The sequence below is a fragment of the Neopsephotus bourkii genome, unplaced genomic scaffold (assembly GCF_033783945.1).
Source record: "Neopsephotus bourkii isolate Nb327-2 ecotype Australia unplaced genomic scaffold, CSIRO-AGI_Nbou_v1 NB_1080, whole genome shotgun sequence".
NCBI lineage: Eukaryota > Metazoa > Chordata > Aves > Psittaciformes > Psittacidae > Neopsephotus > Neopsephotus bourkii.
This window is the reverse complement of record NW_026901568.1, coordinates 3,299,189-3,315,142: the sequence shown is the minus strand read 5'-3', so window position 1 is coordinate 3,315,142 and position 15,954 is coordinate 3,299,189. Positions and strand designations below refer to the sequence as shown.

The following is a 15,954-nucleotide window of genomic DNA, read 5'->3' as shown; positions in this document are numbered from 1 at the left end:
GACCAAGGTGCAGAGCAGCAGAGCAGCTTGGGCTGTCTAGACAGGGATCCTACAGACTATGAACAGCTTTTTGCCTCGAAGAAACCTTTTCTTTCTAGTACATCAATGACAGTGTTTGGCTGCTTTCCTTTGACAATCTTTTGACGTATTTATGCTAAGAAGAGCAACTGATGAGCAAAGCAGAAGGAGAAACAAGGATCATACAGTAAATGCCATAGCAAGTACATAAGAACTCTTTCCACACCAGAATGTTTTAAGTAAGTGTAGCCTAGAAGCAGGTAGTTTAGACACAAAGAAAAAAAGCTTAATTGTCTAGTCTTAACTTTCTTCCCAGTGTGTGGAGCTACTCAGACACATTCACTTGAGTGCAAAAGAATATGCAAGAAAGATTGCAAGCTGGAAGGCTTTGTGTCCTTTTCCACCCTTGATATAAATAACTCTGTGCAGACACTAAAAATCCCTAGCAACATGAGGATTTCGATCTTGAGGACCTTTCCTCCTCTAAGCACTCTCCACCTCCATTTGTATAGTCCTTCAGGAGTAAAAAAGTCTTGGCACAAGTCTTTTGGGGTTAGAGCCATTGCAAACAAATTTTGAACTTTTTTTTTTCCCCTTTAAAAATAGATTTGTGGGAGTGCTTTTACTTCATTCATGTTGAACTTTGCATACCTTCCTTCTCATTTTCAAAGGTACATTTGTGAATTTCCAGAGAGTGGGGACTTTTAAATGTGTCCTATTCCTGTCTTTAATGATTAAGAGACTGTGCCCTACTCCTTATATATGTGTGAATCTCCTTCCCCTAAAAGATGTGAATGCAAGAATCTTAGATGAGTGAGATTATAAGGGAAAAAGGGACAAGAGAGATCTAGTGATAGGGAGAGAAACATCCTGTCAGGATAGATGGGTCTTACTCTGATCAAACAGAGCCATTCTTCCAGTTTTGTAAATTTCAGCAAACCTTTAGAGTATATCCATGAGAGCCACTGTTTTCCAGGTAATATACAGTCACCTTTCAACAAGTGACTGTTTGTACCTCTATTATAGAAACCATGTCTGATGAATGAGATAAAGAAATTACTTACTTTGTAGCCTAGCACCTCTGATTCGTTCTCCATTGTTTTTACATGTTCCCAGTTCAAACAGATTTTGGAATTTGTCAGTTTCCAGGCAATGTTTGCCGGAGGTTGACGTGGTGCTTTAAAAAAGATGATGATAATCAGAAGATACAACTGAATATTAATTTACATCATGTAATTGAATGAGCTGCTGACACAGAAGCAGCAAATGCATGGCTGATTCAAATCTAAGAGTAAAAAATTATTTCCAGTCCATCATTGCTCCCACATTAGTCAGAATAAAGTTCTATTCATAGCACAAAACCACTTACTGTGAGAGTTCATTTTCAAAATTAGGAAAATCCTGACAGTGGCTGACAGCTCAAGTTATATTTGATGGATTTTGTGTACTGTCTTCCTATCTGTATTTTAGTGCACTAGAGAATGTTTTGCTATATGGATTTCAAAAAAAGGGAAAACTAAGAGCAAAATACAAAAGATAAGATTTTCATCAGCCATGAGGACAGGTTACAAAGAGCTACACATTAAAGTCTCCATGTGATCCATCATGAAACATTGTAGATTTTATAAATTCTCAGCACAATAGGCTGAGAGTAGCGTTTCAAAGACTTTTTATGACTAAGTGCCAGGACTTTGAAAATTTGCCTACAAGTGACTGAAATCGAATCCTGTGTGAACATGTGAAGCTGAAACTGTGCCTTTGAACTGTATCTTAGATTTAGAACAACACATTATCTCCTTCTCCATCATGCATCCTCCTAGACCCTGCCTGGGAGGACAGCACTGGGGATGTTAAAAGAAATAAGGACTTGAACAGAATTTAGAAAAAAGAGAGAGACTTGGAGGAACACATTGTAAATATCCCAGATTTGACTTTAAAATGCTTAACTTCCAGGATCCTTGTTTTCTCCTTACAGTTCCTATAAACTGATGATAAATGTAACTTGGGAGATACTGTTGATTTGGTAATACTCCACAATTTCTTTAATTTCCCATGGAGACAGAATAAATTGATAGTGCCTATTGTTTCATATCTGTCTGCTTCTTGACTGTGGAGAAGTTTAATCCATCCCACCAGTAGGGAAGTTAGTGGACTACCCAGGTGAATACAAGCAGATGTCCTCCCATGTGCCATACTGTCACTGCTGAAAAGAGATTAATTTTCTTTTTGAAGATATTTATACTTAATTAAACTGTAAATTAACTTAAATGTTGTTTGAAACCTCTTTGTTGCTTTCAGCAAATATTTTGTATAAGGAATTTGGTAACAAAAAACTTCACAACAGGCAATGGATGTCAAATTGACTGTGTACCCTGAAAAGTCTTGGAAGCACTCAAAAAGAGGTGAGTACTGCCCTATTCAAAGCTTTTTAGCATAGCAATCAAAACCATCTCAGTTCATAGTCTTTGGCTGAAAAACTACCATCAGATGAGTTTCAAGACAAATTAATTGGTTTTGCTATACAGCCAGGGACCAGAATAGAAGGTAATGTAGCATTTCCCTAAATCCGTAGCAATATCTGCATGCAAAACCACTGCAAAGAGTTCTTCAGATCTAACATTAGATAATTTTCTCAACTAATTTCTTGTAATGAACACTGTCAAGAATAATAGAAATCCCAAGTATATGCTTCAGTTTGTTAATTACGTTACTCTTGTGTTTTAGGTAACACTTATCTTTGTTGCTGCACTGAATTGAGCTTTATCCTTGCAAAATATTTCTAATATCTATATATGTTGATAAATATATTTTTAAGTAAAAAGCAAAAGCAAAGCAATTGCTGAAATCCATCATCTAAGTAAAGAAGCAGAAGAGCTGAGCTTCACAGCAGCTCCTGATGGAGCAATACGTTCATGGAAGGAGGACATAATTTCACCTTTCCTGAGTAGTTTAAACTTAAATGAGGATATGAACTTAGACCTTAAATTGATCTCAGATAAGTATGTTTCAATCAGAATTACACCTATTTGGCAGTAGGACCATTTTACTTCTGCTTAGTCTCTACAATAATGGCATGCACAGAACACTGCAGGAATCCTGGACAATGAGTAGGAAGACAGAGCTATTACACTGAAGCTAAAGCTCCATCTGTAGATGCACATTGTTTATATTCTCTTGACATATTATCTCTGCTGATATTGAAAGTGCTTGCATTTTTCAGAGGCTAGCTTAAAAATTTAATATATGTTTTTAAATATTAAAAGGGTTGTTTTGACTTTAATTTTTAAGTGACCCATTAGCACAATCCTGAATTTGACAGAAGATGAAGTCAATGTAAAACAAAAGCAAATTTATTCCTTATACAGCTCGTCTTTTGACTACCATGTCTTTAACTTGTCTTTCATACATATGCACATAGGAATTTAGAGAATAATTTACAGAGATAAGTCCATTTTCCATTAAGAAATTGCCTGTGAGAAAAGTCCTCTTTGAATCTTTAAGAAATACCTTCTCTGGCTTTATTTTGGTTGATGTTATTTACACTAAATAGTAACTTTAATTAGCAGCTTATTTTATAAGTTGGTTTCTGTCTTGCACTTTGAGAAATAGCATGGAACAGCACATAGACAAGAAGAAAATTGGTGAAAGCAGGAGAAATATTTCCCCTTTTGTATCTTTTCTGCAAAAGCTCTGATCAACTATATACTGGGGAACTATAGTCCAAGGAAAGTATAAAAACAATGGAGTGCTTAAACAGCAATGAGTCTGGGGGACTGTGGTACATAGCAGATTACCAAGATTTACTGCTTTATGATTATTTTGCTCTTGGTGAACATTTACTTCATAGGTGCAATCCTGCAGGGTGGTGCTCAGTGCTTCCTTGAAAGTGCTTCTCACAAACAGAATATCATATGATGTCTTTGCTTCCACAGTTCCAGACATGTATCCATATGTATCCATACATATGTATACCCCCTATATATACAAATACCCCCACCCCCCTTTGTATTTCACAGTCTAAAGCTCTCAAAAAAGCACTTTATTTGGACCATTCAGCCGTTTTCTTTAAAGAAAGAAACCCATATTCCCAATAGCCAAATCTGTTGTTTGACCCACGGAACATCTTTCTTTTATTGATTTTACATATCTTTTGAAATTTCCTGAAATCAAGTGACATGCTGTTGCAGTGCAAAAGGAAATCCTTCCTAATGGTTGCTATATTGTATGAACACAGACACTGGTGTTACCTAATTTCATAGGTGTACTGAATTATTTTAGCGTATAGAATAAGGTAAATGAAATAACCTGCTTTAAGTTGATGAGAATTTTAGCTTCCACTGAGACAGACCTGAAGCTAAATATTTATTAATGTCTTAAGTACCAGAGTCTGAGTAAACTTGACAGTGACCACAAAAGTATTATCAGGTAAGACTTAGAGAAGTTTCTTAGTCACAGATTTTGTTGCTTAATTTTATGAAGAGATTTGGGATACAATTTTCTTTGATATTGCAACATTTAGCAGAGATGGGTCATGGTAAGCTGAAATGTCACTATCACATTGGGGATTTGGCAACATTTATTGTACTAAATTGAATACTCACGTGACTTTTTAGTGGTGACATTTACCCGGGTGCTAGAGGGCCCAGTCCCTGCAGTGTTGTAAGCTCAAACCGTTGCAAAATAGACTGTGTTAGCTTTTAGTTCTGTGATATTTTTGGCTGTTACATTCCCCCTGACTCTGACTTTACCAGCTTTGCTTTCCTTGGGATCATCAGTCCAATATAAAACCTGAAAGGCAAGAACAAAGTACAGGCAATTCATTGCTTTCCATCAATTACAGATTTGGCTGGGAAGCAGACATGCTGGCAATGAAGATTTCAAGGAATTCAGGATTTTTTTAATGTTCAAATCTAGCAGGAAATAAAACCAAGTGCGAATATTTATAGGGAAGAAATAAAATTTCAGAGACTGAATACCAATTAAGGAAATAAATGAAATCCTTAACTTTATAGATATCTAAAAAGAAACCTTTGGTAAGGTGAGATATTTTAAAAGCTCATTTGGTTTTATGGTTTGAATGCATTTGAAGAAAATTTTAAAAGATACAAAGAAACATTAATCTCAGTCATCTAAGAGATCTTTTAATTATTTTGTGTCCTGCCTCTGGTTTTGATTCAGGGACTGCTATTTACACCTGATGTGCTTTTTACCTATGAGTAATTGATTTAACAAAGTTTGTGTATAGTACATGACTCCTATTACCTTCATTTATACATTTATAATTATAGGACAGAATTTGAAGTATTTCTGACTTGGTTTACTATTGGTTTATCTTATCTACAAAAAACCCTACTGTGTAACTAAAGTGCACAGGAATTACATCTGAGGTTACTTTGAAGTACCCTTGTTATTAATACAAAAATGTGCTCCATCTTTGTCTGCTGAAGGCACCTCTGGAATCAAGCAAGTGTCCTTTTTTAGTAGCCATCACACACGATTAATCTTGAAGTTTTACTGTACATCACAAAAAGTCCAGAGCTGCAGTCCTGGTCTGCAAATGTTTGTGAATATCTAAGGTGAAATGTTGCCAATAAGAGCCATGTGAAGAGCTCCAGTGTCTGTTGACTTGGAAGCAAGGGAGGAAGTACCAGGATGCAAATACGGCCATGAAAGGGATATCTGTAAGGTGTCAGACACCAGCACTGGCTCACCTCATAGCCCAGCACCCTGCCTGTGTGCCTGTTCCATGCAATGGGCTGCCAGACCTCCACCTCTGCCACTGAAATACTCAATGCAGAAACCCCCACTGGTGCTATTTGTGTGTCTGGGTGATGAGAGAAAACACAGCTAGTGGAACATTTGTGTTATGTCAGGAACTGTAGGAGAGTCAAGAAAAAAGGAAGAGATTCTGGGGGGAAGCAGCTCTCTGAGGCTCAGGAAGCCTGGTGTGAACTGCTAGCTTTACCACTCATTTATTATGGAACATCAGCAAAACCTGTTTTCGAAATTGGTCATTACCCATAAGCTGGGAAATATTTTCAGACTACTCAGCTACACTTCAGTAGACCCTCTGAAGGCTAGACTTTTGGATGTCTCCTGATTTTCCCAGCTTACTCAGTGGGAGCTTTCTGGGGACAAAAATGTTGAAACATGGTATATACATAAAGCAATTCTGAAAACCTGTGCCTTGCTTTTTTGTTTACATCCATTTTCCATCTTCTGTCATATGGCTTGAGCAGGCTGCTTAATATCCCTGTGAAGACCTGTCTGATCACACCTAGGACCTGCTGAATGCTACACAACCACCACTAATAAAAGTAACAAGCATTACCATCTTCTCCTGAGCAAATGGAGGTAAGAGTCCCTTCGCCTTCATTGTTGTAGACGCCAACTTTCACTTCAAAAGGAGAGAGAGGTTTAATGCTTTAATTCTTTTAAACATATTTTCTTGCTTCCGCTGAAGCCACCACTGCTTTTGTCCAGGTTGCTGAGCCAAGATGACAAAACATAACGATGTAGCCAAAATCTTCCCCATTGTGTAGATCTGAAACTGGCTATAGTGACAAGGCAGTCAGTCAATGAGCATTTGCAAGTATACACTGTTTTAACTGAATCTTCATTCCCTGACTATATTTTAGCAGTATTGATTTAGTTGACTGTGCCTTAGAGAAGATAATAATGTTTGCTCCATCAGTCAATGTAATATTGAAATAAAAATCAAAATAATAAATCTATTGAGGCAATCAATTTAGAAACAAAAAAGCTGATCAGCTCCATTAAAGTTATTCTCTTTCAGGCATGAAGTTTTCAAAATTAAAAGCATTTTACTCAGTACAGGTTGTAGCCGACTTTTTTTCTTTTTTTTCCCCAAGGGGTGTAGGAATGCTAATTTTAAATAAATGATTCTTAAAGAAAAAATAAGATTTGGCAAGGGAGCAAATGTATACACACAAGTGTGGTCAGCTGTAGAACTGCCTGCATATGAGTGCAGTACTTACATATTTTTTTTAATCTTAAGTGCATGAACATATTCTTATTTAAGTTTGTTTAGAATGGAACTGTTATCACAAGTCAACGTGGCAAAATTAATGTTTCTATTAATAAAATCTTATGTCAAGATATGTATTAATGACTCATACTAAACAGGCAATTACATCAACACTGTATCCAGCATGAAATTTTTTGTTTTCATGGGATAAAAGTATTTCTCTATTATCTTCTCAAAGCAAGGGAACATTTATGAAACAAGATCAGTAGTACATGGAGGAAGGAAGCATTTATTAAGGAAATTTCATTTATTTCAGATCCTTGCATCAGAGTGAGGTTCATGGAAAAGCAGATACGGAAAACAGTGCAGAAAGAGGGAGAAAAACACAGGGGCAGAAACACAGACCCTGTGATCCCTCCTGGCTCCAATCTCCTCTCCTGCAGTCATTCCTGGGAGCGAGGAGCACTGATGGTGTGAGATGATGGGAGAAGAAAAATATCAGGAAGTACATCAGAAGATTTCAGGGCACTTATTATTTTCCTCAGAAGTTCCTTCTAATAATAAGCCTGGCCTGCCGTAAGTAACAAAAGTGTCTTTCCTTAGCTGTTTCGCAAACGTTAATTCCCCAATATGCCCTCTTCTATCTCTTTTCCAACTGAGAGAGTTAAACTTGAGGTATGATGGTTCACTGGGGATTTATAAGAGTTCAGGCTACTTTCTAGAGCATTTAATTTGTTTTTGAGGCTTCTGTGACATCAGATTTAATCAAGATGTTTAGTGAGTTCATCACAGAAAGATAGAGAGCCGTGTTCAGTGTTGTTAGCTTGGCATAATTACTATTCCTTCTGTGTATTTTTCATGACACACTATGGAGTCCAACAGGGTAATTTGATTGAAATGTCTCAGGTTGTTTTCAATTTTCATGTTCTTCTGCCCCCAAAGAGTATATCAGTAGAGGAGAAAATGAAACAAAAGGGTGAAAGATACTATGGAGGACAACTTAGGTCAGTAAAAGTGAAGTTTCATTCTGGAGCATGGAGAGTGGCAAGCATTTGCAATAGTATTTATCTAGTGGGGATTTTTTCATTCTGCTTTTTGCTGGCACTTCCCTTCCTCCCCCAAAAGGCTAGTTAAATGGCATAGGTTTTTAGCATACAGGGGAACACAAGTAACTCACTCAGCTGATGAATAGCAATCACTTTTAGTTTAATTTAATTCCTTTTCCTTTCCTTCAATACATAAGCTTGGTTGTTACTTCGGGAAAATAAAGAATTCAAGGGAGAGAGACTGCTTTTCTTACTTAAGCTGAGTTTTTTTTTTTCTTTTTTCTTTTTTCTTTTTTTTCATGAAGAAATGTTTTCCATGACTTACAAAGGGAGCCCCATGGTTTTGGATGCCCTGTCCCAAATTAGGAACTGAAGAGAGGGCATCTATGCATCCTCTGAGACAGTTAGACCTGATAGTGAGATATGTGGCCAGGCTGCCTGGCCCCTGCCCTTCAGTCTGAGTGCTGCTAATGGCATGGAGTAGCTCCTACTTTAGTTATATACCCTCAGACCCAAGGGAGAGATTTAATTAGGTGAATCACATTAACTTCATGTATACTTTTCAGGGGTAATAAAAAAACAGAGGGGAGGAGATGTGTTTAGGGGAGTTTTTCCATAGGGTCTCAAGTTCTAAGTGCTTGCCCCATCCCTGCATGGGCTTTGCAAGAGGCTGCCTGCCTTCGTCAGGATGCCTTCAGGGAGGCTACTGGAAGGTCTCAAGTTCTAAGTGCTTGCCCCATCCCTGGCTGGTGAAGGGAAGCTCCTTCCTACAATGCTTACTTTCTGCTCTCTGAAATGACCTGTGCTCACCTATTGCAACTTATAGTATGGTATTAACTGGTCTAAAAATGTATATTCTCTCCTCTCACTGAAGTGCTGGAGAATTAAAGGGCTCATCTCCTTTACGCATAATAGGATATGTCTTGTCAGCACAGCGTTCCAGAATGGAAAACATGTAAACAAAAGTATGAAAAATGTTAATGCAGAAAATGGCCAAGCAGATTAGTGTGTTAAGCACCTCCTGTACAATGAAGATAAGAGGGTTATATAGACTTCTAAACATCTTTATAACATGCCACTTAAACTGTTTATTTTTATAAATTGTTCGCTATAACACAGAAAACTTGCTGTATATCTTGCAGGCTGTTTTCTCTCCAGATGCAGGATGAAATCCAGGCTCAGCCCAAGCCAATGACTGAAAGCCTCTGGATTTCAGGAGGGCTGTGATTTCACCCATGGACCCTTCCCCATTAGATGGCTTAGGTTAATTGAGCTAACAATTACCTCCCATGTGATCACCATCTCAGAACAGCTTCCTCCTCCTCCACTGATATTTGTTGGTGCCACAGCAGGAACTGGAAAAGAAAAGACATTGGTTCTTGCAACTACCCACAACTACTGCCATGGGTCTTGTCAACTGGATGCTTAGAGCTTTTCCAAGCTTACATGCAGCCATTCTGCCTTTCAACACATAGAACAGGTACTATACTGTATAACAGTACATTTTAAATGAACTGAAATGATGTTTACACATTTTCAAGTTTATAAGGCTGAAGCCACAGATGTATGTGATACATGAGTACCCTGGTTCAAAAATTAATTAAAAAAGCTACTAGCATCAAGTATTTGACATTATTATGCCTCATCAACTAATTGGCAAAATGATGTTCTATTAAGACTGTAGCTGCAACACTACTGATTTACTAATTATGCATTTGTTCAGTAAACATGTTGGAACAATATATTATTTTTTTTTTGTAATTGGCTGTATGCTTTTCCTAGGAAATTCAAAACTTGCAATTTGCTTTTCTCCGTCTCCAAGACTGTAAGTGTCCAGAAGTTCATTAATTAGAGCTTGAATTCCCCAGCATTGCCCCATGGCACAATGGGTACAAGGCTGAGGTCAGGCAATATGCTAGTGTCCCAGGCTGAAGGGGCCTTGTCACTCAAATGACTCTTGGTGGCAAGGCAAAGAAACTATCAGCATTTTTCTCCTGTTGCTTTATATTTCCATAAACATGCCCACCCCATTAGCCTATAAATAATTGACAATTTTGGGGAACTAAAGTGTGATATAATGGATAGAATTTAGCAGACCAGCCTTGTTCTAATGGTAAAGTTCACTGTAGATCTACTTGCAAGGATAATATGTTCCTTTTTAGCCGCTGAGGAAGTATAAACAGAGGGCAACTCTGGAACTGACTGAGCAGGAACCACCAATAAGAGGGCATTTATACTCTATTCCATCTCCAAATCTTTGGTACTATTTTTAGAAATTTCAAGATTGCTTTGTTGTTCCCTTCATTCAGCTCTCACTGTCTGAAAACTGGATGTGTCAAGACAGGGCTGAAGACAGGGTACAAATGGGTAGGGTGGTTTCATCTCAAGCTTGTTCAAAGATTTCACAAGTTTTACAACGTCTTCCTGTCCTTCCCCATTCAGCCACCCAGTGTTAGGCCAGCTGCAGGAGTGACAATAAAGGCAATAGCCCTTTCAGTTCATGGAAATTTATGTCAACTCACTACCACTTCTAGATCCTGGTACACATATAAGTCATCTTATTCCATCCTCTCTAGAATGTAGAAATTTCACAATAATTTTGTTGTGTAGTCATAAAAGTGAGTGGAAGTGCAAGCGGATTAGGCTATTTTTGAGAGTTCTGCATAAGTATTCCATTTTGTCATTTACAATCAGTCTCTTACACACATCAGAGATAAGAAATCTAAGATGGAAAAGAACTGTGTTAAAGGGGGGAAAAAAATGCCAAAACAGACTTTCAATCTAGTGTTTCACTGTTTCATGAACCAGCTGATGCTCAATTAGTTCATGTATTAAATGTGTTTCGTACTTACTACATTTGCATTGGGAAAAAAACTGTACTACTGCTCAGCAGAGCCTCAACTGGGTCATAGTTGAGAAACAGATGAAAGTTTACAGCTGAGTGCACTAACAGAGGCTCAATTAATTCTCAGCTCCACTAATGAAATGAACGGTGTCTCATTTGCATCCACAAATCTACTAATGCTCAGATTTCAGCTGGCAAAATAGCTATTATAACAGCAAAGTTCAAATTCACTCTTTCATGGCCAGACTTTTGCTATCCACACTATCACACTGGTTTCAGATCCCTAGTCTGATTAAAACAACAACCAAAGAAAAGATAAATTGCTTCTTCTGCCACTGCAGAACGATGTTTTGAGACAGAATGATTTAGAGCAGTGAAGGGGTTAAGCAACTAAAAGCTGGAGTCTTTCTATTCCTTCTGTTAAGCTTCAGACAGTGCTACACTTGTGCTATTGCTATGATAAATAATGCTAATTATATTGCTTCCTTCTCTTTCTAGCTCTAGTTTTGTGAATCCCTCTAATAATAATTTTTAATAAAACCAAAACCAAACCAAACCACCCCACCTTAAAAGATGAAAGCTTTTACTGACTATATAGGTGGGTTTGAACATCACTTTGCAAAGCCCTATGGTGCCAACAGCAAGAAGGACCTTCTCAAGAATAATTTTGACTTCATGATCAATCATGAAGAGGAGAACATATATCTGTGATACTCCGGTGGGAAATTTAGAAAATCTGGACCCTTCCTGTCTCCAGCTTTTCTTTAGCCTTCCTTGCATGTGAATGTTTCCTAGTGTTTTCCTCCGGGAGGAAGGAGTAATTTACCACTCAGACATGCATCCCACAGACACCCAGCCCCAGGCAGGATCAGTGCATCTTTCCATACTAGAGTCTCTCAAGCTCTTCCCTTGGGAGCGACCTGCAATCTGCTTTACTACCACACTGGCCAGGCAGTTCTGACTGTTGATACGATTCATTTGATGACTCTCTGCACCTGGAAAACTGACAAAAATCTATTAAGATTGGTGTTCCAATAATCAAATAGTTTTTTCTGGCATCAGTACTAAGTATAAGTTTTTGCTTCAACAACAGGAAAGAGAACTTGTTAAACTTAAATCAACTGATTTAATACATTGTGAAGTAATTCTGCCTTGGGACAAATATTGTAGGCATTATGAGAAACAAATGGATCCCCCTTTCTAAGGATATATGTATTTGTACTGTATAATGTACATACTGTATTTTGAGTTCTGACTTGAAATGCAGCTTGCCAAATTTCAGAGCTTGGCAATTGAGATAAACAGAGAAGAGAAAGTGGATTGTAAAAGCTGCTTCCATTTTTCTGCTTTCCATCCTGTAAGTACTGATTTTATAGGTAGGAGAGAGTTGATAAGCAGGGGGCTGGGAGAAACATAAAACAAACCAAAGGTTTAGATTTCAAATAAATTGTACCAAACTGAGTAGGTCAAAGGACTGACAGTGTCGGTCATCCAAGAATGAGCCTTCTTCCTATGAGGTTCCAAGTCCCAGAGATAGATGTGTAAAGGTTAGACAGACAGATAGTAAGGATCCTGCCCTGGAGTCAGTGGAAACTATTAGTTTCAGTAGGCTTTGGATGCTGTAATTTATTTCCTCCAGTTAAAACCAATATCCTGTCCCTACTCATGCTGAGGTATCAAACATCCTCTGCAGCAAAGTTTACATGCTTGTGCTAAGATATACCAGAGAGCTGGCTTTATAATATTTTTATATAAGTGCCCTATCAGGGTATAAAAGCAATAAAATGTGTTCAGGCATGTGGATTACATGTATTTTGGGACATAATGAAGGGACGAAGCTCGGGACAGCTCCAGCCTTTATTCTTATCCCAAAAGATCTTCAAACCAGAGAGCAAAGTGGGTGGTACCTCAATCATGTCCAAGCATCTTTTGCATTGGAAGTGCAGGTCTGCTGTCATGAAGCCATACCAGCCGCAGACTAAAATGCCAGACAGATATGTAAGTAACCCTGTACAAGTGAATGGCTCTGCTGCAGTGAAATTCTCACACCCTGGAGGAGCCAATGTGTCTGCATGGAAAAAACTGGCAGAAACTGAGGACGTACCTGCTGCTTTAGTTTTCAGTAGAGCTGATGGTCTGCTTGGCTCCCCAATTCCAACACTGTTGCTGGCAACCACACAAAACTCATATTCAACCCAACGGCTTAATTCAGCCACTGTTGCCTTGTGAGTCCTACCGCTAATGACTTCAGGAACTAAAGGCAAAATAAACATGTCAGTGACAATGTATTTTTTAAATAATTAATGGTATATGGAAATTAATGTTATATATATAAAAAAGAAAACAACTCTCAAATTGCTCACCTGTTGAAACCACCTGCCATCCAACTGAGAAAGGAGTCCTTGTCTGAACACTGTAGATCTGGACTGGACTATTATTATCTATTCCAGACTTCCAGGATAACACAGCAGTAGTGCTAGAAATATGTTCAACTTTAACATCTTCTGGTGGACCTGGGGGGCCTAATACGATTAGCATTTTAAGATGAAGAGATTTGCGGTTGGATTGTGTTGGGCAATTCTTACTTTCTCAAGTCAGTGAAACTATTAATGAAGCTGCAATTTCATAACAGCAGCACAATCTCTAAATGATGGCTTCATGCCTGTGTTACATTTTTCTAATTAATGAGGGGTTTTGAGTCAGGAAAATTAATGTCTTTAGGTTACTAATATGAAAACTACAAACAAGGGAATGATTTCTTTTTTTTTTGTTTGACAAAGAAAGTTACCCAATGTGTCTTTTGTTGAGCCATCCAATGTTTTCAGAATTCCTGTTGCATCTAATCAAGACTGAGATTTATAAAGAATGCAAGGTGGGACACTATGTGGATTTCTGATTTCTGCTAGGATTCAGGGGATCTGCTTCCATCACAGCATTTCTCTTGCTGCTGGCAGTGAAAAGATTAGTTAGTTGGCCATAGACAATTTTTCATATCATCTCCAAATAGTGGAAAGGAAGCAAACCTCTTGGTTTTGGTTTTGGGTTTGGTTTTTTTTTTGAGCCTGCACAGTGACCCAGACTTGATCAGTAAGGAGCAACAGAAAGCAGTCTGCTGAAAGTAGAGGAGTTCCCTATGCCCTGCTGTCGTGGTTTAACACAACCAAATAGCTTGTGCACTCACTCGCAGTGAGTGGTGCCAGGCTGGAAGCAATCGAGGCCCACGTTAGTTCCCCCCCTCCCCTTCCCAGCTCCCAGAGGGATGGGGAGGAGAATCAAAAGAATGCAACTCCCACGGGCTGAGATAAGAACTGTCTAGCAACCAATGTACAACACAAATCACCACCGCTACCACCACTAACAACAGTGATAAGAGATAATAGCAAGGGAAAAGAGTACAATACCACCCGTCGAACCACGAGTCCGAGCCGGCCGACCCCCTGTCCTTCCAGGTAACTCCCAGTTACATCCTGAGCATGACGTGCTGTGGTATGGAATACCTCTTTGGTCAGTTTGGGTCAGGTGTCCTGTCTCTGCTTCCTCCCGGCTTCCCCTCCTCCCTGGCAGAGCATGAGGCTCACAAAGTCCTTGGCCAAACCAAAACATCATTTTTATCAGCTTTGTTCCCAGCCCGAAAGTCAAAACACAGCACTGCACCAGCTACCAAGAAAGAGAAAAAATGACTGCTACTGCTAAACCCAGGACATTATCCACCCCTTATTCCATACCATTCACGTCATGCTCAGATCCCACATTTTCAATATACCATCACTCTTATCTAAGTGCACTCTCATCGTAGTGCATGGGCCAGTCCCTATAAAGCTGCTGAGTCCATCTGGTCCATGATGCCAGGCTCCATCTCTTGTAACAGTCTTTCAGAGCAGGAGAGACTGTGTGCAGTGTTCACACTTGTGAATAACCTGGGCAATAGTGTCCATTGCTAAGTCCACCCCTCGATCATGAGTCCATCTCTATGTTGCATCTCTGCTCTGATGGCCTTAAGGGTCATGGGCCCACCAGGCTCAAAATAATTCACTGTCCTTCCATCTCCAATGCTTCCAAAGCACTGGAGGGGCCCAGTGGACTAGATACTTGCCCATACTGTCCCACATGCCCTGCCACTCATGACTCTCCAGCCTTGGAGAAAACCTCTTGGTCCTCCCATATTGTTGTCTAACCCCAGACAAGACCCAAACCCGACTCTGCTTAACTTTTGAGATCAGACAAAATGGCGGTGGGCAAAACACACTCTGTGCGTGCCAACATGCTGATCCCCATCACAACCAGCAGGCAGGTCCCAAGGATACCCAAAGGCCATCCAAAACCTTCAGAACTCTCAAACGATGCTGTTGTACTTGTCCCTGGGGCTGGTGTAGCTGCTGTGCTTGCCGGCTCTCCCACCACCAGCTTCTCTTTTTCTGAGTCCAGCTCTTCCTCCTCTGCCTTGCTGGGAAATGCTGCGGGGTCTCCTGCATCCTCCTGGGGCTCGGCGGGCGGCTTCTGGGGAATGCTCTCGGCCGTCGCGGGGCTGGGCTCGGCCGCGGGGCTCGGCTCCTCTGCGGCAGCCTCCTCCTCCCGCTCCTCGACCGCCCCGACCTCCTCCACCGGCAGCCACTCCCTGCCAGCCTCCGGTCCCGCTGCTGCTTGGTCCCCGGGGCCACTCTCCCGGGGCCGCTCCCCCTCAGCTTCCCAGAGCCTCACGCAGACGGAGGCGAGGGCGAGGGCCAGGACGGTGAGGAGCAGCCGGATGGCCAGGGACCAGTCCACGGCCACGTCCGTCCCGCCCTGCTGCTGGAGCCCGCCCGTATTACAAGTCATTGCCATAAAGTACAGTGAGACAAGAACCTTAGCCCAAGCCCCACACTTGATAAACACTAACACAGCAAATACCGGCTCTAAGTAAGTTACAACATTCTGAAGCTGTGAGATCAAGAGGAACAACTCTGAGAGCCAATAAATCAGCATTGTGACGAGTGACTATTAATCCGGTCAGATCTGTCGTTATCTCAACCCCTTCGTGCCCCACGTTGGGCGCCAAAAAGAACTGTCGTGGTTTAAAC

The 15,954-nt window shown here is 40.0% G+C and overlaps 1 protein-coding gene and 1 long non-coding RNA gene across 2 annotated transcripts in view; one reads left to right on the top strand and one right to left on the bottom strand.

Moving 5' to 3' along the window:
- The window catches only part of LOC133216993 (contactin-6-like), a 141,442-nt gene that overhangs the window by 2,049 nt on the left and 123,439 nt on the right, over positions 1–15,954 (bottom strand). Inside the window, 7 exon segments of the mRNA XM_061362123.1 lie at positions 1,083–1,195; positions 4,620–4,806; positions 5,730–5,842; positions 6,350–6,572; positions 9,331–9,407; positions 13,002–13,151; positions 13,261–13,419. Of these exon segments, the coding sequence (XP_061218107.1) occupies positions 1,083–1,195; positions 4,620–4,806; positions 5,730–5,842; positions 6,350–6,572; positions 9,331–9,407; positions 13,002–13,151; positions 13,261–13,419 (1,022 nt within the window).
- Positions 896–6,894, top strand: LOC133216994 (uncharacterized). The gene is made up of 3 exons (XR_009726781.1): positions 896–1,930; positions 4,859–5,056; positions 6,258–6,894. It is a non-coding gene; the product is annotated as an uncharacterized LOC133216994 (long non-coding RNA).